The 22934-nt window shown below is 39.4% G+C and overlaps 1 protein-coding gene across 2 annotated transcripts in view; it reads right to left on the bottom strand.

Annotated features, from left to right (window-relative positions):
* Window positions 1–11415: 11415 nt before the first annotated feature.
* Window positions 11416–22934, bottom strand: part of LOC121427558 — a 32946-nt gene continuing 21427 nt past the window's right edge. For both annotated transcript variants that reach the window (XM_041624008.1, XM_041624009.1), the window contains exons 2-3: window positions 16191–16263; window positions 11416–11853 (exon numbers count right to left, since the gene is read on the bottom strand). In XM_041624008.1, coding sequence (XP_041479942.1) covers window positions 11728–11853; window positions 16191–16263 — 199 coding nt within the window. In that variant the 3' untranslated portion in view covers window positions 11416–11727. The remainder of the gene's footprint in view (window positions 11854–16190; window positions 16264–22934) is intronic.

Here is a 22934-nt window from a genome sequence, read left to right on the forward strand (position 1 = left end):
AATCAAGACTAGCCGCACCCAATAAGAATGCATCTGGATTTTCCCCTGTTCACAGGGGGCGGTCTAACCCAATTATCAACACATCTTTTGGAGCTGGTCCAACTGATTGGTCTATTTGTTGGTCCCATTGTATTCCCTCCTATATAAAGTTTGGCACCAAACAACCAATAATTGAATATATGCACCCATGGGAGATCTAACGTTGATATATGAGCGTGTTGTGTCTGCATGAACAAACATCACATTTTTTTTCCAAGTCCTATTTTTGGAACTCTATACAAAGAGGAAGTTGGATTAATAAATTGATATATAAAGCCATAGACCCTACCATGATAAAGCTAAGAAGCTGTTTTATTGCTCAATGAAATCTGTGATTAAATTTGGATAGTGATAAACACGGTATGGTAATTATTAGATTCTAATCTAGTGATCAACTGTGAAGCTTTAAAAATTAACATTAAACTTTTCACGGGGAAAGTTGCTATTAAACAATAAATATGAAGCATTAGGGATAAAACTAAGTCTGAAAAAATAGTATCAGCTTAAGAAACTTTTAAAACTTGTTCATCTCTTTGGTGCAGTCTTTTTGAGTACTTTTCAAATGTTTGTTTTAAAACAAATACACCAACACTTTGCATTTTTAAAAACAATACTGTCAGACAATTCTATAAATAATAATTTGCAATTACGCAGGAAAGGAAACCTATGGCTATGATACCTTTATTGCAGGAGATCATCATGCATGTGAATGGGCACACGCATTACAAGGTGAATACCATTGGAACTTAACTTTGCCACAAAATATTTTTCAAGTTCAAAGTCCAAAAACCCCAGACTACCCAAACATATCAAATACAATTTGCTGCTTTGTCACGCTTATGCAGAGACAGTGATTTTCCGTTAAAAAAATGGTCTTTTCCATTTCAGACAATCTGTAATTCCATTTCAACTTGATCTGAAAATGGAAATTCCGTCTTGTCACCCTGAAAATATACACAGCAAAAACCTGACTTCTGTTTGGAAAGATGAATTCAATGAATTCTTACATGAAAATTGTTAAAACCAAATGAAATTTCTGTTTTATTTACTGGCAAAAAAGAAAATCATTGTCCCTACTTATGAGGGCACTACTTCTGAAAATTTGTACACTAATTACAGTTGTATCAGTGCAAGAACGACTTTAGTCTATACTTTTGAAAGTGTTGCATTATCGTAGAAACGCAAGTTAGCCGCATGCATAGCACAAGGCCATTTTCGATGTGATGTGCATAATTGTAAGGCTGTATTACCAAAATAAATATAAGTCTATGGAAGGGCATGAACCATGGCATTAAGTAACAATTAATCAGAATATTGATTGCATCTTTTGTGTCACAAGAAAAAAAAACAGAAAAAATTGTCACATCTATCAACTTTATTTTGTCAAATACTCGTAACTAAAATATGAGCTTTCCACTGCTGCAAATCGATAGAATGGTTTTAACACCACGCACTCACATGAATCAATACACAAAATCCGATTTAAATCAAAACAAATAAATAATTACCTTTCTGAATTTCCCCATGGTTTTTATTCATGTCCTTAATCAGTCTAATCTTCAAACCGTTCAAGAATTGATATTGACCATGAAATTCAAATTCTAGGCTTTTAAAGGAGCATAACCCCACTACCTGATTATCAAATTAGCATCCTATGTCATAGGGAATCCATAGGCTGGGCTATGTTCGGGCCGTATTCATGGAAATTAGACCCCAGGTTACCGAACAATTGGACAAATTTATCTCAGTTCCGGAAGCGCCCCAGGATCTATCGACTGATATTTAACACAAAAAGGGCGTTATCTCCACGTGGAAGGGCGAATAGTATGAAATAACGCCCCTTCTGGTACCAATCAGATGTTATAACCCTGTTTCCTCTCGAATCCACAGGAGGAAGTTGAGTAATTCTCCTGATTCCGGTATTCATGTTGTAACATTTGGCTAAAAACCATTGTCATTTGCTTAATAGGCCTATTTTTGTTTTCATCATAGCATGCCCAAGATAGACAGCCCAAAATTGATTGCTAAGGAAATAATCAAATAAGTAATGAGACAGGATAATATTTTCAAAGAGGAACTTAAATGCGTCATACTCATACATATGAGTTGGTAGATCAAAAAATAATTTTAAAACATGGATCATTGAAGTTCGAGCATGGTCGCTCAGTGGTAGAGGTGTACCAAAATCTTATTTAGAAATGGGACCTTCTGCATTCTTGCTATAGCGGAGTTTTTTTAACTGAAGTGGCTACCCTGGGTAAATAATACATTTTTATTATTACTATTTTAATCTCCATGAGAAAGGGGCCTGTCTATATGTTTAAATATGAAAATACTTACCTGATTTTTTTATTTACGAGATAACTCATACATCTACTTGATTTGCTAGTTCAGCCCTCTGGACTGCCATACCCGAATAGAACTCCCAAGGATTTAAAAAGCGCGAGCGCGCCCTCTCCCGTTCAGGCTTACTACCCATGATCACCGCGCAATTAGCGTCCATCTTCCTCACCTTTCGCAAGCCCATACGTTGAAACATGTTGCTACGCAAGGCGGAGGGTCGGTGGGAGGGTATCAAGTAGATGTATGAGTTATCTCGTAAATAAGAAAATCAGGTATTTTCATAATTTACTTCAATAACTCCATACATCTACTTGATTTGCTAGACCAGCACGGACTCAAACCGTAGGGAGGCATGTTTTCAATTGTAAGCCTAAGAAAATTTAAAAGAAAAAACAAAAACAACGAAATTTAGGGAGAGGGGGAAAAAGCCGCAGCTGCTTTAAGCGCCGAAGCAGCAAATCTCGCCTCGCTGGACGGAATGTCCTTCAAGTAGAAAGAAGTGAAGGAGTTAGTTGAGCGCCAAAAGGCGGCCCTCAAAAATGTCCTCGAGAGGAATGCCCTGTATACTCAGGAATACTAAGTATCATGGGCCCTCGGCCTAGTGTCAGGAGAACAACATCACCTGCTGACTAGAGCGTAAGAATCGAAATTTGTTGAAAATTTCAACAAGAATCGTGATCGGAAAACTGAAGCTTTTAAGGCTCAGTAAGTGATCAATCGACCAATCTGAGAAGGCGAGATATCTCAGAATTAAGCCTCCGCGTGGGAGAAAGCGCCCAGAATTCGATATCTGTCTCAAATGCGTGAGGGCAGAAATCTGCAGAATTCTGATAGAGAGCTGTGGTAAAAAGTTACTAGCGGTCCGAAGGGGACCAGGAACGACGGAGAGTAGGGATTTAGGAAGAAAACCACTCGTAAGGCAGACAAGGGTCGAGAAAGCGACTGAGTGCCATCCTGTTAATAAGGAATGCCGCGGACATGTTGCCTATGTAGAATAGAGCAGTCTGGTCAAAACAGCTCAACCGGGCGTGTCAGGGATACAGCGCGGTACACATCACGACAAAAGTGTGTTAGACCGAGTGATCGAGAGAGAACTCAGGATCCCCTTTCTCCCATACTGATTGAAGCACCCATCTGAGGGTGCAGTGCCCGCGGTGGAAGAGGTGGCTTGGCTCAAGCCACCATCGCCAAGAGAGCCCGTGAGGCTAGGCTGCGATGGCTGTCCGCTGGGCGGGGGAATCCCTAGCAGCAGCAAGTGTACGCCAGAGGGAGCTGGCGAAAAAAAATCTGTCACGATATTACGTGTAAACGACCATCAAGAGATGCTCTAAACGAACAGACATCGCCAGATATGATACCTCAACCGTTACATTCCCAACGGAATCGAATGAGGTAGCAACGGCCCTGTCCTATCAAGTTAGGGACGGAAACTGGCTAAGAGTGTCGAAGTCCTCGCTTGAAGAAACAAGCGAAGGAGACTTGAGGAAGTAATCACAAAATTTCCATCAGTCTGCGGTGAGAACCAGTTGTTTATAAAAACAGTCACAAGGCCTGTTTCTCAGGTGATCGTAAGAGCGAGCACCGCCGGCGCCGGTTGCGGCAGCGTGGAACAGTCCGATATCGGTAAGATAAGGAGCTCCAAAAAGCTGCGGGGGGCGGCAAAAATGACGCCCTAAGCAGTGGGGGATGAGAATCTAAATTTCTAAAAGAAGAACTCCAGTGAAGTAAATCACTTACATGGAGAGGCTCATCCACAGTCGGCCCGAGAGAAGGCGGGTCGTAGTGATCGTGGTTAGGAAGGCATAAGCATACATCCATCCACTGTTACATCATCCTCGGTCGTGCGGTGACCCTGGCCACATGCCTTGCATGGAAGGAGGATGAAAGCAGCATGCGGGGCGACTCGAGTGTGCGTGAAAAAATTTCTAAGAAAGAAGCCGATTCGACTAACGGGCACGGTAAAGACATCCACCGTAGACCACTCCGCACAAGGAGGGAGCGGCGGAGACGCCCGCAAGATTGACCCACATAGAGGGCAGTCTATAAGATAGACAGTTAGAGCTCGACCGATGGTCTGGCGGTGTACAGTTTGGTGTGAACTCGCCGACCCGGTACGGTGGGTGTGCCCAGAAAGTAGGCATAGAATGCCGACAGAGAATCCTGGGGCTTTAAACAAGTTTGAACGCACGTACATAGCCAACAATCTCATGAGATGTACGGCGGTTACTTTCCTCCGAGATGATGTTTACCCAACCGGGAAAGACTCGGGGAACAGCTGTGAATGTCAACAGGAGGGATATCTAGCATATGAAAAGCTGATTCCTTCCACGTATTCGGTGCGGGTGCTGCCGGCGGTGTCCGGGGGGACGACCGGTGATGGCAGCTCGGGCAGGGTTCGTACGAGCCGCCCGAATACGAGACAAATAGGTTAACATAACCATAATGCACCGGGTGGTGAAGGCATAGCGATTATTAAGCACAGGAGAACTTTTAATCGCCGTGACATTCAGATCCGATATACATACTCATAAGCTCGGAGAGCTATGAGATAGTGAGACATACCGCTGAGCGGTGATGGTGCTCATATCAGAGTCGCCCTCTCTTCAGCGGCGATCGCTGGAGAACGGGTGTCTGTACTATAGCCCTGACTCTGGCGTTGCAAGGGTAAGAGCTAAGTAAGACAGGGCACCCTTACTTTCGAATAGAAAGTGAGGTTCAGGCCAGAAAAGCGACGGTCCCGTCGCCTGGGCGGACGGTCCGCGGACGTGATAGGTTGTCCTCTCAAAGCAGCCAAACATTCTCACGAGAGAAGTGCGGCATGCGGTATGTAAGAGATTCATACCTCCAATCTACGGGCCCGCTTAGGGGGAAGAATGGAGAGAGTTACCGCTGAAGGAGTCGTCGCCGTATGTGAGCTTGACGTAGAGGGCGAATTCGGGAGTACCTGCATAATAATCGCCCCCCCCCCTGCCTCTGCCTTCTCGCTAGCCTTGAGAGGCTTGAAAATTTCGAGACGGCGGCGCCGGAGCCTGGCGCTTCTGGGCAGCAGCAGAGCGGGGGTGGGTTTACACCCACGGAGCTGGCGGCTTCCTCGTCGTAGGAGCCGCCTCGTCTAGAGCGACCCCGTCACTCTCCGAGACCCCCAATTCGGCCGATTGAGCTCGGAGAGCCTGAAGAGGCGGGGCGAGAAAATATGGACTCCCTTGCTTCATCAATACCCCCGCTCGGAGGGTAGATGTGAGGTAGATACTTGTCAAGCAGCGCCTGAGCGCTTACTGAAAAGTCGACCGCGGGATAGGGGTTGTCCTCGTAAAGGGAGTCTCGCTCTATGGACTGAACCGGGAGGTTGTCCAGTAAGCGCCGGGGTGGCCCCGCGTGTCGGCTGGGACACGTGCTCTGAGATCGACGAAAATGCTGGAAAGCACACGCGATCTTGGGGCACCCGGTTAGTCGGTGCACTGGCTGGCGATTTAACAGAATCGCTCGAGGATTTCCCGGGTGTCTGGTGGTTATTGCCCACTTGTCTCGCTTGATGCTCAGGGGCATCAGCGACCTCTTCTTCTTCTTATTATTTTGCGGCCTCCGCCGGCGTGGCCGGGGCAGAAGAAGGCACAAGAGGCACGGGTGATTTCTTACGATTTGCCGCCCCTGGCAGGGCGGCCGCCAACAACGAAACTTCACCCGAATCTGACGGGGTCAGATTGTGGTTACAGTCTGTGTGACGCCTCTCGCGGTCAGGGGCTGGGCGATCTCTCCCGATGCTGTCAACGGAGGACGACTTATACGGCAGAGATCCTGACCTGTGCCGGGGGGAGAGAACCGCACTCTCCCTCCGGACTCTCCCTCCGGACTTCTGGTGACCCGGTAGCCGGTGGGTCGCATAGCCCTATGGGTGCTGCGGCGGCAGGACCTAGTTTAGGCTTGGAAGCCTTGGCTACCACTTTTTCCTTTGTCCAAGACCGTGGCACCACAGTCTCGGCCTTCCTTCTCTTAGCATCCGACCGCAAATTCGGAATGCTGATCGACGCACCCTCATACTCACCGCCGCTGGGCGCTCACCGCGGCGTCCCTCCTGCTCGCCTGGAGGCGGCCGACTTCTGTAACTTGCAATCGGGACGGTCCCCGTGGAGGGCACCAGGTCCTCTGGGGCTGTGTTAGTCCCATTCAAAGATACCTCTCTCTACCCTGAAAAAGGAAAAACAAGAATTTTTCTTTTTCTTTTTTTTTTTACAAAGATCTCGCTTAGATTAAAAGTGGAGACCGGAGTGGTCTTTCCCTCCTCCTAAAAGGAGTTTGTTTGAGCAAACAGAACAAAACAAGAGGGGAGGGGTAGGGAGGAAGAAGAACCTAAGAATAGTTTAGGTATCTGCCTGTAAGAAAATAAAAAGGAGGTCGGAGACTTTGAAAAAAGAAACTCCTACAAGGTTCCCCTACTATATTCTCTTTTTTGTGCCCGAAGGAAAAATTCGAAACAAAAATTCAAAAATGAATGCAAGTTCAGAAGAGAACGAAGTTTCCACCTGCGAAGAAACACAAAAACAAGCATTTCAGAGCAGGAAGAAAAGGGATTGAGAGACAAATAATTCCAGATAAGAGAAATTTTACGATAATTTCCAAGAGGAAAAAAAAAAGTAACCTCCTGTGGAAAGGTAAAGAAATTCAGAAGAGGAAGGAGGAACGTCTCTAGTAACGATTCCAAGAGGAAGAACGACACAGTAAATCCTCAAAGGGAATCGTAGAGCCCGCCTGTCGAAATAAAAAAATATATAAGACTAGGAGGGAAGAGGGAATTGAACGAAGAAAACAATTCCGGGACAGGTCAAAAAAATTTCTAACAGGAAGGAGACCCCACCTGTAAAGAACAAAAATTTTTTTTTTTTTTTTTTTTTTTAGGGGGGATTGAATAACCAAACAATCATCAGGTATAATAGCGTAAGCCGAATTAAACAATCCCCGAAGCGTCTGTGAATAAAATATTAATCAAGAATTTTATTCAGAACAGAAAGGAAAAGGAATTGAGCTTTAGGATCCGCCTGTGAATAAAATATCAATCAAGAAATTTATTCAGAACAGAAGGAAAAGGAATTGAGCTTTAAGACCCGCCTGTGAATAAAATATCAATCAAGAAATTTATTCAGAACAGAAGGAAAAAGGAATTGAGCTTTAAGATCCGCCTGTGAATAAAATATCAATTAAGAAATTTATTCAGAACAGAAAGGAAAGAGAATTGAAGAATTAATCAATCAATAATCAATCGAAAATCTTAATAAATCAATTCCAGAAAGCAAGGAAGGAACAGAGTTGAAGATCCCAACCTGCAAAAAGAAATAACAATAACACCCTCGACAACAAAGTGTAGAGGCTGTCTAGAATTTAATTCAAAAACGGCACCAAAAGCCACCACGCTTTGAACGTGAAGAACAATAACCATGACAGGTGGTGAAGGCTTGCTGCCACGTAGGCAGGCCAAGCCCGGTGCCTCGCGAACGCGCTAGCGATGCGGCGCGACGAGAACTCAAACGTTAGAAAAACAATTTAAGTGTCACCAAAAACACGTCTAAAAAGTCACGCCAAGTGTAAATTCTGAACACAATCTTACACACAAATGGAAAGATTGAAATTAAAAGGGAGAATGCACCACAGATAAGCGAAAATAATATACCAAAGCTCAAAAAGATTTGAGCTCTTAGGAGACTTATCTGAGCACGTCTTGACAGGTGGCTTGCCGAAAGCAAAAGAGGAAGATGGACGCTAATTGCGCGGTGATCATGGGTAGTAAGCCTGAACGGGAGAGGGCGCGCTCGCGCTTTTTAAATCCTTGGGAGTTCTATTCGGGTATGGCAGTCCAGAGGGCTGAACTAGCAAACAAGTAGATGTATGGAGTTATTGAAGTAAATAAAGGGACTCAACAGTGTATTGATCAAGAAATAAATTTCCAACATACAAGCAGGTATTTTGAAGACAACTGTCTGTTTATCTGTGATAAAGAGTTTGTTCTCTTGAGAAGGAAATAATTAATCAGAAGGGTGGAGTTTGTCTCTGTTTTCAAGGAGGAACATAAATCTCACCACCTACATTCATTGGGATACAAATAACATGATTAAAACATGCACTTCTGACATCTGAATGTGTTTGTGAGTTATATATCGGAAACATTTGCTTTTGCCAGTTGCAAAGGAAATTATGAATAAAAAAGGGTGGGGTTTGTCTTCACTTCAAGGTGGAAGATGACTTTGTCCAGACACACTTGCTCATCCAAGATATAATATTTTCAACAAACATGACAATAGATATGTGAAAATTGAAGAGAATGGTCAGTTTTATGCATAATATGAATGATTCAGTTTCACATTAACACTTGCATGTTTTTATTTCACTGGAAATTTTGTTTCTTTTTGATTTCAGAGGAATTATTTGTTTTTTTAATGATTTTTATTCCACAGGAAATATTCAACAATCAGGAAGGAGTTCATCTACATCACCAAGTCAAGGTGAAATTTAGAGTGTGTCCAGATTTTTTTATACAGCTGTTGATCAAGACCAGGCACTTGAATTGAAGAAATCATAAGCAACCGCTGAGTTTCATGTCCAAAAGTAATTAAAAAATCAGGAAAGAGTTACAATGCCAATACTTCAGAACTATAATGTATTTTGGTTAACATTACACCAGGGAGTTGGGAGGAGATCCTTGATTACACTCGACATGCTCAGTACGATCTGATTTAGTATTGACAAGGTGTTTTATGACACTGCACAGTCTTCCATTATGCTTTTCACACTGCATTTCCTTAACCCTGGACGATCGCACAGCTCATGAATATTGATGATTTTGACACACAGAGTGTGATTAACATGTAATTTTGACATCTGTGATTGGCTAATGCGTAGCCCCACTTATCCTAGGCCCAGTTTTGTTTCACACTGCATCTCTTAGCACCGCAACTGTGGTGCTTGCAGGGCCAGACGGTATCGTACTAGCCAACTTTGCTAAAATGTAGTGTGAAACCGAAGTAGGCTAAGCTTAAACCCGGGAAATTGGTGGGGCTAGACCCCCCCACCCACTTTAGCCCCACCAATCTCCTGGGGTTAAGGAAAATATGTGTAGTGTGAAAAGCATTCATATTGCTTACACCACTCTGGCACTGTCCCACCACAAAGCCACTCAACCCTACTCCCTCTTATCCTCAATCCCCTAATCCCTATTACCTATCAAGTGTCTTAATCCCATTCAACCAATTATCACCTTGGATTATCCTACAATGAGATTAGCGAGTGAATGAATATAACTGTCAGACTTCTTGCCCATATCATGGAGCTGATGTAATCTCCAGAAATGAGACAACCTACAAGATTTTCAACTAATTTTCACAATAGAGGAAAAGAGTTCTCGGGGGCCCTGTACCACAAAAAGTTACAGATTAATCGCTAAATGAAATGGCCTATCAAGATCATGGTTGCATGTGCATTTTGCTCAATAAACTGACTGGGAACTAATCAGAATTGTTCTTTTGAATGAGCGATTAATCGCTAATCTTTGTGTTACGGAACCCAGTTGGTATTTACAAATAGATCTCTTTTAACTATGGTAGATTTTACAAGAAGGAAAACATGGGTAAAGCTGGTTTTATAAATTTCTTGCCAGTGGAGATATATTTATTGTTCCTCAGAATGAGTATATCCTGTCTTATAGAGGGTTTTTTTTTTACAATTTTAATCTTTCTTCAATCAATTGCAATATTTGGAACTTGCCAGAATGATGATCTCCATAATATGGCTTTATAATGTATCTAGATTAATAGTCTAGCACTGTTAATCCATTGTATTGTTTTTAAAAACCTGGGTCATAATCATGTATATGTGTTTTTTACTTTGTAAATCTGATATCAGTCTTTGAAGTTTTGTCATGTTATCATTTCTCACAATAAAACCAAATTGAATTGAATTTTCAAGACTAGTGGGAAATAGATATAAGAATCTGTGAATAAACATTTATAAAAGCAGGAAATCATGGCAAAGGAACTTTGTTTTTTGCAGTTCAATTTTTTTAAAGAAGGGGGGGGAATAGTTGAGAAAAAAAATGATCATATTTTCCTCAGACAGAGCTCTGTTTTACAGGGGACGATTCTTCTGTTGATGCTTTCTCTGAAGTGGAAACTACATTTTCACAGCCAATCAACAGAAAAAAAATCCTGCGAGGTCCGCCGCCAGGCCAGAGGACGGAAGGAAATTATTTTCATTTTTTTTCCTGGTGTGAGTCAACAATTGGTTTTAGCATCTTGGTATCTGCTGACATGAGATTCCTGATTCCGCTGATTGGAGCCTCAGGTTCAAAGAACGCAAGCCACATTTTAAGAGAGTTCATACGTGCAATGTGCATATTCTCATGTGCATTACAAGTTTCTAAAGATAGTCCCTGATAGAATATTTCATACTTTCCATTAGAAGCACTTGAAATCAAGATAATGATCTGCATCAATTGTGTTATTACTCATTTCCTCTCAAACACATCCATGCTTAAGTATTGACTGATATTTGATTTCTAGGATACTCAAATGTAAACAGACTGCATTTGATATTTCTTTTCAATAATGAAAGGCGTATTTTCATCTTGCTCAGGTTTCTTAAGAAGTAAAAATAAATTCTGACAGAGTTTTTCAGGCACAAGTGACTAATCTTCTTGCAGGAATTGGGGATAGGTGACAAAAATTGGAAAAAAAAAATTACGCATAGTTTGCTTTCACATTACCAAAATACCTGGTATTTTCTGATCGGGGTAAATTTCCCGATCAGAGAATACCTGGAACCGACGAACTTCGAGGCGGTCTGAAACCACCTAATCTCACTGAGGAACCAGAAAATGAGGGTCAAGGACATTTAACTTGAAATTAAGGATTTAGGACAGTCACACTCGCTTTCTACCCAAGTGTATGCCACAAATGTGACACCAGTGATAATACTACTCAACTATTATGTCTCCTTCATGAATTTAATGATAATCATGATTTTCAGCCATGATTATCATAATATAAGGAAAGTAACATATTCATGTTTAGGCCAGATAGTACTGAATTTGGGGTGTTTCTGAAGAGTGTCTTGACTGAATTCCAATATCAGGGCTCCTTAACACAAAGGTTTGTGATCAATTGCTAAATAGCATTGACCAATCAAAAGCTTTGTTGCATGCATAGTTTGTTCATAACACTGACCAGGAACCAAACAGCACCAATCTTTCATGTATTAGCTATCCATCGCAAAGCTTTGTGTTACCAGGCCCAGGAATCTACTCTGCCTTCTTTGACAGAAGCCACAATGGCATGCGTTAACGATGCTACTTAGAGTTCAAGTTCAAGGCCACGGAAGCAAATGACTTACCAGCCCTCTCTGCAACATCTTGGGGTCTGGTGCGTTGGGCGTACTGGGAGATCTTTGACGGTTGCTGCGTCCTGTCCTCGGGGAGCCCGGCTCACCGGTCTGTTAAAGGTAAAACATATAATATACATAGCTTGTCATGAAAATAATCAATATGTTATTACTAAAGTAGATAAAATGATTTTGCTATAACACATAATTTCCATAGACTGTAACTAGGGGGCTTGATATGGCGTATCGCGTAAAATTTATTCAAATTTACTCAAAGTTGCGAGTGAGCGATGCGATCAAGCAAAAATTTTGACATTTTTATTTAAAAAACCCAATTTTGTGATACATTTTGACATAATATTCAGAAAATGATTCACTTTTCTCTCTGTCCTATTCTCTTAATTTTTTTCGTGGTGGTGAAAAATTAGAGGGGCATGAGCCCCCAAGCCCCCTCCCCCAATCTGTACTACGCCAGTGCTATATTATAATAATATGCAACATTTGTATAGTGCTTAATACAAATATATCTCTAAGCGCTGCATACTATTACCATGATCCATGATCTTTAGAACCTTACCCTTACTACAGACAGCATCATTTTTGTTGCGGATGGGGTCCGACAGAGAAAATATCTCCAATTATCAATCCAAATAATGGAACAATAGTCGTGCAATGCTCTAAGATGAGGATGGAAGGAATGACGATGAAAAGAGAAGATATCGCTAAGAATCCAGGAGATAAAATGATCCTGATGATGGTGATGACAATAATGATGAAATTAAAAGGACTGCTATTATTATTGTGATTGATGACGACGATGACGGCAATGACTGTGAAGATGATGATGATTATTATAATGATGCTTATGATGTTGATGTTTGCATTGGTGGTAGTACTGATTGCATTGATGGTATTTAAGAATTACTAAGATGCTGGTAATTTATGCAGCAGAATGATTATAATAATCATTGACATAACAGACCAAAGAATATTGTTAATTTATGCTATGCTGATATCTTGTGGTTATTTTTTGTTGAATAAAAAATAAATAAATAACAAGTGCAATTGAGTTGTACCAACTCTTTACATATCAGATGACAGATATTTGGACTTATGTGTAATCTGGGGTGCAGATTGCTGACTAAGATATATTAAAAACGACCTGCCTGAGGAACTTATACTTTTATTTGTAAACCTCGGTCCTGGGTTATATATGTTCTTCTTTATCTATGGATGTTGAATGGTTTTTACAATAAAGATGAATTAATAAAATATTAAAACGACCTCAATAACAACGTTGAAGCAGTCAAGGAAAAGGCCAAGTTGTAAACTGTTTTGCTGAAATGGTAGTGACTACAGACAATTTTCTTAAAACATTTGCTGCAACTATTATAATGATGACATTGGTGATAGTCGCCAAGATTATGAGAGAATGATGTCATCAGACAGTAGAGGGGGTTCAAATGATCCCATATAATAATCCACATGTCAAGGATTTTCAAATGATAACAAAGCAATTGGATGATGATGGTAATGATGATGATGATGATGGTGATGATGATGCTGATGGCGATGATCATGAATATGCAGACCAAGAAACATTACCACAACTCCACAAGGATCTGCAAATCGTTCCTTAAACCTTATTCACATCCAACATCCTTATGCCAATAGGCCATGCACTGCCTCCATTGACATTTTCCGCAAAGACATCGTCATCAACACCAACAAGCCTTCGTCAACTACCCGCTCTATTTCCCGATGTTGCACTACTAATTCCACGCCAGGCTATGCCCTGGACTGCCTGTGCACTTGTAGCATGGTTTACTTTTTGGTGGATATACAGGAAAGAGGATGCTCTATGTGTTAGGTCATAGTTGCGCAGGGACACCCAAACAGGGAACTTCGAAATCCGGGCCGATCTGCGTCAAAGTTGATTAGGAAAAACCACCTGGACCCGCTTCCTGGCGATAGAACACCCCCAAAGGACAATAGGAAATATACAGGTATGTAGGGGGAAAGAGGAAGAGCAAGAGTCATGAGAGAAAGAGAGATAGTGCAAGAGAAAGCAAGAGACAAACGGAGAGAGAGGTAGAGAGGGGTACATCAAAGGTGAAAGGGTGAACCTATTCAACTTTTGCAATAATTACTACCAACAAACTCACACTTCCAACTGGCAAGGCCATTTTTGTATTCGGCTTAGAGGAAGTTTCACATGAAATATCGGGATCGGTAAGAAAACAAATCAAGAGAGACAGAAAAGTGGGAAGTGGTGGATCTTTTGAAAGATTTGTGAACTCATGAAGAAATAAGAGACAGAAATGTGACCACGAAAGTTGGAATGACAGAATTGACGATGTGATGCACAGCAGTCTCTAGCTTGTGAACCACACTGAGGTTTAAGATGTTCAATCACATCATCATGGCTCCGAACTACTGCTGCAAAATTACAGTCCTTTGGAAAAGTCACCATTCGGAAGGACGCTAATCTACTTTTAACCACACTCAATCCAGGAGTTGAACATGTTGAAAGTGAATACTTAGTGGTTTTTATCCTAAATGTACTGAATGAAATTATGGACCATGAAGCCGCAGCAATATTATGCAAATTGTGTGAAGTATCTTGTTATAAAGGGCACAATCCTTAAAGGGGAAGTTCACCCTGAAGAAGACTTTGTTGTAAAAATAGCAGAAAAAATAGTAAAAAATATGGTGAAGGTTTGAGGAAAATCCGTTAAAGAGTAAGAAAGTTATTAGAGTCCAAAGTTTTGGATTTGTGACGTCATAAACGAGCAGCTGCCCCATGTGTTATGTAATATAAAACGCATGAATTTCAAATTTTATATGGTTCCTGATGACTTGATTTTGTTTTCTATTCCTGATTGGGTGTGAAATGATTTGTCTATTGATATACAAAAGGTACAGTAAAAAACATTTTCAATTTTCTGAGAAAATGACATTTCACTGATGTTTTACCATTCGCTATGTAGGAATGCTGCTCGCATATGACGTCTCAAATCAAATAATTGAAATTCTAATAACTTTTTAATCATTTGATGAATTTTTCTCAAACCTTCGCCAATTTTTTCATTATTTTTTTCTGCTATTTTTACAATAAACTTTTTGTCAGGGTGAACTTCCCCTTTAAAGGACCATAATAGTATCTGAGGGATAACAAAATTTCTCTGATTCAACATTGAGTATAATGGAATTAATTGAACTGCTTTCATACAAAACTGGAGAAGAGACATCCATCAGCTCTCACCCATGAGTGGTTACCAACCCCAGAATGTATCATACTGTCACATCATGTTGCCAAGATGGCTAAGACGGCCAAGAAGAGCCACCTCTCCAAGAAAATAAAACAGACTTGTGTTTGGTTGCCATTGTCCACTCCCTACTAAGGATGCAAAAACAAAACTGGAGAACAACAGCATCCTTGAGGGACTCCTCGAAAAAGGAATATGCTGCCTTATAAAATGAAATCTGCATGCGTTGACTTGGCTTTGAACTTGGGTCACCATAGACTATTAAAGATCGCTGCTCTGCCTACATTATGAATCACTGCACACATGTGTCAGTTAAACCCTAAAAAGATTTTTTTTCAGAATTATCTGTAAAAAAAATATTGCGATGTGAAATATTTACCATAGGATAACCTGATAATCAATGGATTTTATACTGTCGGATGTGTGTTGCATGTAGGTCTATTTGCCCCTCCATTTTTTCTTTCAAGTTTTACACCAGGGATACTGAATCCATGCAAACTCCATCTAAATTCCTCAGCTGACCCAACCAGCATAGTTTAGAACTAGCGACCTTCCCAAATTCTACAAAACGATATTACCACTCCAGCTCTGGTACTATGTGAGCACTCTACCATATGTAGCCTGCGTCACGAAGCATTCGCAAAGCTAAAACCTAATTTGACGAGTCTGGTTTTGTTGTGTTGAAGCACAGGAGGGTAGAACACAACAATCGGTGCGATGTGATGAGCTTGGATTTAGGGTCACAGAATTGCGGAAGAGCCAAGTCAGCAATTGGAAAGTATTTCTCACCTGGGATAATCAAGTACACCTTGATGCAAGAATGCGGGCACCAGGTCTGCTAAGCCTCTTCTTACCATGACAGGAGTTTATCACACATTGTTAGTCAACATGGCTTTTAAAGGGTTAAGGTGACTTCCCTGATCGATCAGCAAGGTATTTTCTCACCCTGACCCCCTTTATAATCATATCATAATCTTTGGAATGTTATGTTATATCGTTAATATCAATGCCGTAAATCAAACTTCTGGACATTATTTCATACTCCTTCCCCAACTGCCATCAAGTTTTCGGCCAGAACTTCGCTAACCTACAGAACTCAACATTCCTATTCATTATTTGCCAGAGTGACTGTAGCATAAGGTGGCTGTTCTCATGTATGACACTTTTGTTTAAACTTACCAAAGTGTGTACTCTTCTTAGTGCCGATCTTCTATGAAGTCTACATGGAGTATTACTTGACCCTTCTGCATCTCTATAAATACAAAGGAAAAAGACAAGAAAAAAAGGAAAATCGATTAAAATCTTCGGAAAAGTCCATCATAGTTCAATACATTTAAAGCGATGTATGTATGAATGTTATCGATAAAATGACTGAGTTTGATGTCCCATTATATTTAACATGAAATTGATTTCATATTGCACATGAAAGAAATTCAGCACATCAAGTCATCTGTATTCATTCTGCATTCAAGATATAAAAGAAAGTAGTTGCAGCAAATAATTAGTTCATGAGAAAGTCTTTAAAATCAAGGTAATTGTACCCATGCAATCATATAATCAGATCCGGTACTTATCTTTGTGATATCATGAAACCCTAGTTCAAAACCAAGAACTCTGATGATCGCCAACACAGAAAAGCATATTTGGGACAGTGTAATAATATTGTTTGGAACAAAAATTCTCAGTAAATACAAATTTTCTTCTAAAGTCATTTGGCACATACTTTTTATTAATACATACAAACACTTTGGGATGGTCATTTTATTGGATCTGTTTGAACTCATTTTGAGATCATTACCATAACTGGTATTTACCTTTTAATTTCATCTCTCTTTCTTTATTTTGTCTTACTCATATTATGTGACATGTTTGAAAGTGATCTTTCAAGTTCCTCCTTCTCCTCTCTTCCTTATTTTTCTTCTTAATAGCATTGCCTTTCTCCCACTTTCTCTGTCTTTTTTTGTTTCTTGGGTACATTGTACTTGTTCATGGTTTTTGTGTAGTATTTATATAAATTTCTATAAAATCTTATTTTTTCCAGTGTAAAAGAGAACTGTTGCTTGGCTAGCGCCATGAGCGTCTACTGTGCGCGCTCTACAAATATACACTATCATTATTATTATTATTATTATTCTTGTTCGCCATCTTGTTGCAAAATCCAACATTCAAGCCTCTCTCTCTCTATCTCGTCCCATCTATCTCTCAGAAATCCTTTGGGTTGACAAAAGTCACACGATTCCATTCACCTCTCCATTTTGTCCCACATTCTAATACGATTCTTGCAAGATGTTTATCTTTCATTCCTGTCTCCCAGACACGACAGTCATCTCCCAGAGCGCTCCTTATTACCATCATCAAACCAAAACCCTTCACATGTAGAAGTACTTTTGAACATTTTCAAAAACCTAAAAACTTTGTTGAGTTTCATTTTGATGAATCATAGGGGGAAAACCCCAATGTAATGGGGAGCATTTCATAAAACAAACACTTCAGTGACTATTATTATAAGTTACTGAAATCTTTGCATCTGATTGGTTCAGAGTTGTCAGTGAAATTCACTGAATATTTTGGTCGATGAAAAAAAACTCTCCAGACATTTAAAATAAAATATGAAACATGAAATATTGCGTGGATGTGACTAAAGCAGGGAAAGTAGACAAGGTTCAAAACAGAGATTGTTTATTATCGGCTACAGACATGCAAATCAATTTTACAGCTATACCATGTATTTTTAGTCGTATAATTTGGGCATCTAAACGAGTTGAGAGAGGTAAAAGCAGAATCTGACTGGAAGAACAAATAATTTCATTCAACTTTAGAGTAAATTTGTTAACACCCAAATAACTGTGAAGAAAAAAAACAGTTTCTTGAGAATTTTCAAGACATTTGATTACCATTCACCCTGAATTTTCCAAGAATCCTAATGGTATATTTCATCCTCTGGTCCACACAAAATTTCTTTGGCTGTAAGATAGAAGACCCTCCTTTTTATTAATACACTGTACCACATTTGAATCACACCTAACTTAGGTTATTTGAATAACATCACGCAAACTCTGTAACAAAATCTACACCAAGCTGCCTGTTGGCATTGCAAAGGTGGTGCAGTTGGCATTTGTTTATGGTTACCATAGGCAACCTGTCAAAGGAGTCGGGGAAGTACAGGAATTCTACCTGACCCAAAACCAAAAACATGAAGGAAGAAACGTAGTCTTTGAAAGTCGGGTACCAATCTTCCAACTTAGAACTGACACAATATGGGCTACATTCTGAATTACAGGGATTTTAAGTAAATCCTATTGTTTAATCATACGATTTAAAGTAAATCAAAATCTATTGAGGTTAATTTACTGACCAAAGTATGGATTAGTTCAAAAGATTTGACTTCAAATCATTGCAAGTTTAAAGCAGATATTTAGGATTTGGATTTAAATGTTGAGTTCAGCTTTTCACTAACCACAGTCAATCAGAATTACTTTGAATTCATTTTAATATATATCTTCAGGACATTCAATTAAGGCCCAAGAAAAGGGTATTTTAATAAGTCAATTTGCTTCCATGGCAGAATATGTATATCTTTAATAAAAAACAAACTATCAAACGCTTGCAGGGGACAGAGGTTGTGAGAGATCAATATAGAGAAAAAAGAAAAAGAAAGACAGGAAGAAAGAGAGAGAGAGAGTTAAAAGATAAGATGTCCAGAGTCATTATTTCATCATAGCATGCTGTTTCTAGTCGGATTCGGGCCGATCCTGTGCGCAGTTTGACCCAAACACTGAGCATAATGAACATAAAACCGGAAGTAGCCCGACATAATGATGTCATAGAATCATGATTCAAATCACGATTATGTTTATACGACCTTTCTCGTTCGTGATTTTACAGAAACGTCTTCCCAATCGCCCCTTTTTCCGTGTTTCATGTTTGTGATTTGAAAGACATTTATTTTCACTTTCGACTTAATGCAACCATGATTCTGCAGGATCATGATTCTAGGGTAAAAAAGTTGTGCATAAACGCACCCATAGAGGCTTCACACAGTGCCAGTTAGGGAGGCCATAACTAACACATCTGTCATCTCAAATAAACCCACTTGATCTAGTAATCGGATGGGGGAAAATCCTTCTTCTTACACCTTTCTTTTTCCTTTTTCACTACACCATAATCCAACGCATCCTCCAGAATTGATTCTTTCCCAGAACGCTGAAACATCGTACCCTGCGAAAACGCTCCATTCCTAATCAGAAATAATAATCCAAACTCTGGCATGGGCAAGTTGGTAGGGATGGGGAGAGTGGTAAAGAGAGAGAGCACTGTTACCATGGCAATGAGAATTCAAAAAGTGTCAGGCCGGTTGCCAAGTTCAAGTGTCAGATTTTACAGGTTTATTGGCAGTAGATTTTGTTCCCTCTTCTCTTGGGGGACTTGTTGAGTATTACATGCATGATGTAGCAAAATATGAAGGATGAGTAGTATCTCGGAGCAAGAAGGATGCTGTGCTATCCCATTAGATTTAAATCTTTCTTTCAAAATAAGATCTAAAATTTGCTGTATAGACCCACACATTTTAACAAGAAATGCCAGTTCAGCCCAGTTGTGGTAATGATTTCAAAATGAGTTTGCGCAGAATCCAATTACATGACCACAAAGATTTTCACTGATAAAAAGGATTCTGCTAAAGGATTCTGGAAGAAATTGTGTAATTGCTGAGAAATTAGGAAATAAGAATTGGCTTTGAATCAAATGTTGATTATTTTTCTGAGAAATAATATTACACTGTCACATATCTGTATTGGCAATCTTCAGTGTAATCAGTTTTCAACTTCGATTTTGTGAAATCACCGAGTTCAGTTTGTGTTGCTGTACCAGATCTAGATATATGAGGATAAATTGACAATCTTGGCTTTAAAGACTTTCTAGTTAAATCAGTGTTTACTGCAATTACTCTCATTTGTCTATAATACATGGCATAAACTCCTGATATCACTATTACTTCCTGGATATTTTACGTTTGTAGCAAGGAATTCTGATGAGCAACTGTTACTGTTTGTAACTTTTGCTTATAGTGTGTTATATTTTAATTACTTTGTGGAGTTTATTTATGTTTGCAATTTTTTTATATACAAGAGAACCTGGGCTTGTGTCGTGAATATCTTTGGTTATTATGTGCGCTCTATAAATCCACACCATTATTACCATTCAATAGCATTTTACTTATGATTTGATGAAATATTTGAAAACAAAAATATTCAAAACCTTATCAAATTTTCTTGTCTTGTCCAATGGCACTTTGTTTTACATCAGACTATCAACTCAATACCCATCTCACACAATCAGGAAAGATCCAGATTAAAATCAAATAATTTCTAAAGCGGTAACGAAAATCAGAAGAAACTACTTCGGGTAAACTGCCTGTCCTCTCCATCAGGACAATATCAAAATGACCCTCAAAGAATTTTGATGACAGAGCCACGAGGGCGTTGTATCTTTGTGATGCACATCAATGCCACATCCAATCCTGGGCGCTATTCTGAGACTAGACATGGAGCAGTGTTGCCCCCGACGACAGAGGATATGCATGATCACTACATGCCTACTGGTTGCTCTACAAAACGGTATCTCTCTCGCAGTCGTCCTGTTCAACTTCTGCAGATGTTACTAAATGAAACTGCAGATATCTTTCCATATTTTTTTTTATTGGAATACATGTAGGGAGATCCAACTCCAAACAATCACACACCACACTAACACTATCAGCTCAGAAAAACCTATAGGCCCTACATACAATGTCATCTTGTGAAACAAAATCCATTAAGAAGCGCTGACCTCTGTTGACAAGAATGTTCCGGGAACTTACTACTAAAATAAGTTCAATAATACCATAATAGGAATAGTATATAATAGCTAGATGGTTATTTGCACATATTACATTTTCAGAAGAAACAAAATATGAGAGTGATTTGTTCACTCATAACATAATTGTTTCTGATTCATATAAAAATGATGCAAATAAAGAAAAAAAAAAACGCCTCTTCACACAACCTGATTAACCCCTTAAAAACTGGCTGAATGGAGTGGAGTCTTTTCAAGACAATACAGATGTTTGGAAGTATAAAACAATTTTAGGACAACTTTTTTTCAACTAATTACATGCATTTCCAATATGATACATTGCCAAGAGGTTCATCCAAACAATGAGCTCAAGACCACTGAATCATCATCAGACTCATTAACAATTTATAAATTCTTCGTTTCAGGTTATATCAATTGATTATTCCCTTCAGAATAAAAAAACAATGGGCATAAAGACGGGACCCCTGTGCCTCTAATCTAGCAATTGTTCAAGGGAATGAAGTTTCATACTAAATATTATTAAAAACAAAAACCAAACATCCCAAGGTACCCCCAATTGAAATTTTTCGTGATTTTGATATCATGTTTGATTATAATTACTTTAGCCTTTGTTAGATCTTTACTGAAAGCAATGCCAAAAAGAGGCAAAATTATACAGAAACTTAGATGTTAAAAGTACCGTAATCAAAACACAATAAAAATTGTGCTTTGATTTGTTAAATCTGCTCATTGATTTGCTTACTATTCCTTTGTCTTATAAATCTGTACATGCGTTTGGGGAAAACATCCTGACATAGCAACGGTTAGTCTAAGTTTATTCACAGCAATGATGAAACAGGTTGTAATAATAGGTTTTATTATAATGTACATTCAGAAATGCAAGGCACTTTGGATAATATCTGAAGGTGATCTCAAATCCTGAATACTGAACCTTATACCCCTTTCATAAACCCAATTACTATGAATTAGGCGGCTAATAGCAGCATAATTTGGTCGTAAAATTGGAGGAGGACAAGAGTTATCCGCATTACTCTGATGCTGCTATTATCCGCATAATAGCAGCATCGGGACAAGATTTTGAGTTTATGAACGCATTTCCAAATTATGCGGATAATTGCCATGGTGCGGTCACAAGGTCACCCTTTTCCAACACAACCGCATCGGAGGGGGCGTGTCCAGTTGTCATGGCGATTATCCGCCTTTTTCAGGACGGGCGCTCGTAAAAATAATGCGGCTTATTTTCGGAGTTTATGAACGCAATTTTTATTGAATTATCCGCATTACTCTTAGGCGGCTAATTGGAGGATAGGTTTATGAAAAGGGTATGAGTTACAAAACCCAATCCAGATAGCCATTTCCCTTGAAAACAAGGAAAAACTAATCAATCATGTTCTTCTGGACAATGCAATTTGATACTTCCTCTCCGAAAACAACTTTCTGTTACAACACAGAGCGTTTACTGGTCCCCTAATTAAGTTATTATTTTCGGCTAACTATCTCTCTACAAATCTCTTCCTCTCTATTTCCGAATGTTCAAAGAAACCAATCATGATTTGAAAGGAACGGTCGTGCGTGTCTATTGTAACCTTTCATGGGAGGGGGATCATTATACAACACCATTGCACCAATGGCAGATGAATTCATGATCAAATATTTGATTTGATTTATACCCACAATATTGACATGTTTACAGGTAATAATGATACAAATCACAGAAAAACGACAGTATAATGAAACATACACTAGAAAAAGGAGTCCAAAAAATAGCACAAATGCTAGTCAGGCCTCGCTGAACTATATTCCAATGCAGTGTTTTAAAAAGAAAAGCAAAAAAGAAAAAAATCAATAGTAATGTACTGAAATACGTGACACATTTCATTTTGAAGTGCTGTACAGATTCATACAAATACTGGTATTAATTGAAAAGTATTTATGACATATTTTCGTAATCAAATATCGCTCTTCATAACAAACTAGCAACATTTTTTCAAAAGATGTACATGGTTTGACAATAGACTTTGTCAATATAAAAGTTTCATTCATTCCTTCATTCATATTCCAAAATGAAAT

Source organism: Lytechinus variegatus, chromosome 14, assembly GCF_018143015.1.
Source record: "Lytechinus variegatus isolate NC3 chromosome 14, Lvar_3.0, whole genome shotgun sequence".
Taxonomy (NCBI): domain Eukaryota; kingdom Metazoa; phylum Echinodermata; class Echinoidea; order Temnopleuroida; family Toxopneustidae; genus Lytechinus; species Lytechinus variegatus.